The sequence below is a fragment of the Seriola lalandi genome, unplaced genomic scaffold, assembly GCF_002814215.2.
Source record: "Seriola lalandi dorsalis isolate HSWRI2012SDOR001 ecotype SW California unplaced genomic scaffold, Sedor1 jcf7180002049266, whole genome shotgun sequence".
Taxonomy (NCBI): Eukaryota; Metazoa; Chordata; class Actinopteri; order Carangiformes; family Carangidae; genus Seriola; species Seriola lalandi.
Genome location: NW_019519820.1, coordinates 1 through 2,604, shown reverse-complemented (window position 1 = coordinate 2,604; position 2,604 = coordinate 1). Strand labels below are relative to the sequence as shown.

Here is a 2,604-nt window from a genome sequence, read left to right as displayed (position 1 = left end):
TGAAGAATGTCTTTTTCTATTTCCAGTAAAGCCAACAGGCACTTCCTGCTGTGCCCTGTGTGCATCAAACCCCAGGAATGCCTTCCTGTGCATCTGCGCAGGGTCTGCATGAAGACCGCCACACCAGAAGCCATGGAAGCAGAGGTGTTGAAGGCAAAGAGGGATGTCCATGAGCTTCTGGTGTCTGGCAGGGTCTTCAACCACGGCCTGCTTCGGCAGATTGTGGATGACGCTGATCCACTCAGCAGGTTGGTGGAAGGGCTTTTCAGTCTTTTTTCAAACATCACTTCTTGTTTACTCTCTGAAATGTATTACATTTTTTAAATTGTATTGAATAACATTGTCTAAATTCTGTTTTTTTTTTTAATTGAAAGGCTGATTGAGGAGCTGCAGCGTCGGCACATGGTGGTGGTTGGTGTCCCTCCACCACTGCCCAATGCCAACGTTACGGCAGCGACGGCACAGCCACCCGAGAGTGCGGCCACTGAGACTCGTGAGAGCGAGTCTGAGACTGCCTCTGTCAGCAGTGGCGTGTACTTTCAATGGTGAGAATCTCAGTTTCACAACTTCACTGACGTTGTTTGTTTTTGATTGTGAGTCACATGAATCACAAATATTCAGTATGTAACAACAATTCACTACTATAACAATTATAACACTTTTCCCACATTGCAGTAACCCAGATGTGCAGTGGAAGAAGGCGGCCAGGAAGCTGATGGCAGAGAAGGGCCTCTATGAGAAGCACTCCCTGGACCATGCATTGCTGAAGGGCTTCGCCAACTACCTGGAGAAAGACCTCCAGAATGAAAATTTCAAACAGGAGGTGAGGACTACCATAAAACACTATGTGTTTATTAAAAACTTCTGGGTTAGGGTTCATTTTTGCCTTTTTGTTTAAATCGATTTACAACATGATTTGGGAAACCATGTGCTGGCTTTCAGTCAGAAAGATATGCACAGCCTGTACCTTTGGTAACATTCCTCCTCCCCTGTATTGCAGTCACTTTTGTAGATGGTATAAGTTAAATTAATATTTGATCCTCACCAGGGTCTTTTTTTCTTTTCATGAATTCAGTTTTTCATACTTTTTTTTTTTAATAGTTGTCATGTAATTTAAAATGCTTTTTTTTCCCCAGGTTGACAACGTTGCTCGTTTCCTGTACTACGTGGACCCACAGGCCCCATCCCTGGAGTTCGTCAGGAAGAGGGAAAAGATCTCGCAGTACCTTCGCCAGCTCTCTGAGGCAACGCTGACCAAGCAAACTCAGCAGAATTATCTGAAGAGCTTGAAAAGGTTGGTGCATTTGATGTTTTTTTTCATATAATGTCAACACTTGTGTAGACAATAAACATAGTTGGGCTTAAATAAATATACTTAAATACTTGTACTTCCTCCGACAGATTCCTGTTGTACCACACAGTCAACACCAACCTGAGGCACCAGGATCGGGAACTCCATGAGGACTGCAAGGACTTCATTCAGTTCCTTGGGTCTCTGCAGAGATGCTGCTCCAAGCAAGCGAGCAAAGAGATCACCCAAAAGAGGTAAGTTTAATTGTTCTCCACCAACTAGATTACAGTATAGATATGTGAGCAATGTGGCATGTAATGTCATGATTTGTTAATAAGATTTTATCTATTTTCTCATAGGCATAGCATGTTGACTGAGCAACAGCAGCTCACTCCACATGACTGCTTGGCTGTGCTGAGGGCTGCCAGGAAAGACTTGTTGGCAGTTGTCGCGAAGGTCTTCGTGGACAAAGGCGCAACCCTGGAGTTGACAGAGTGCAGCTTAATGGTGTACTACCTCGAGGCAGTGGTCATCCTGAGGCACCTCCAGCGACCAGGCGTGGTGGAGCACATGACTGTGAGTATTCTTAAGCTCTTTTTGTCTGCATTGTTAGAAAATTTCACCTGACATTTTTGCCATTCCCCATACTAATCAATGTGATATCCTTGTTTTGTGCAGGTGCAGGAGTGGATGCTCCGTCAGACTGACGAGTCAGGCAACGCCATTGTTGGCGTCAAGGAGCACAAGACCGCAGCACGGCAAGTTGCCACGTTTGCCCTTTCGCCGGAGGAGGAGTGTGTAAGTTCATCAGATTTCCTCTGCGAATCTATCAGAACCTGTTCCAGAACGGAAATTAATCTTTATTCCTATGTTTCCTCTGCCAACAGTGGTTTGACATTTACTTCACACAAGTGCGGCCACAACTCCTCAACACCAAGAAGCGCAAGCGGGATGACTCAGATGACGAGGAGGAACGGTTCTTCATCTCCACCACGGGGAGGCCGATCTATAATGCCTCCAATGACCTCAACCGGCTGCACTCAAAGTAAGCTAACCATCATGATTCATTTCCCCTCCGAAATGTACTTCTATAAATAACCGTCTCAGATCTCTGGTGTGATGTGTCAATTAATGTCATATTAATATCTGTTTAAACTTTCACTTTAGATACAAACTCAAGCCAGTGACCAGCCGAGTGGCACGCAGAGTCTTCGAGGCGGCCACCGGGACGATGACTGACACAGAGAAGTCTCTGGTGGCCGACTACCTCACTCATTCCACTGCGACGGCGGAAAAACATTACCGCATGAAGC

General features: G+C 45.5%; 1 protein-coding gene across 1 annotated transcript; it reads left to right on the top strand.

Annotated features, from left to right (window-relative positions):
* Positions 1 to 6: 6 nt before the first annotated feature.
* On the top strand, positions 7 to 2,600 carry LOC147819791 (uncharacterized; the record flags this gene model as incomplete). Its single annotated transcript, XM_087171133.1, has 9 exons — positions 7 to 248; positions 375 to 545; positions 676 to 823; positions 1,137 to 1,294; positions 1,402 to 1,545; positions 1,651 to 1,867; positions 1,970 to 2,089; positions 2,179 to 2,336; positions 2,459 to 2,600. Coding segments are annotated over exons 1-9 (1,500 nt in total), but the record flags the coding sequence as incomplete, so codon positions are not given.
* Between the last annotated feature and the right edge of the window lie 4 nt (positions 2,601 to 2,604).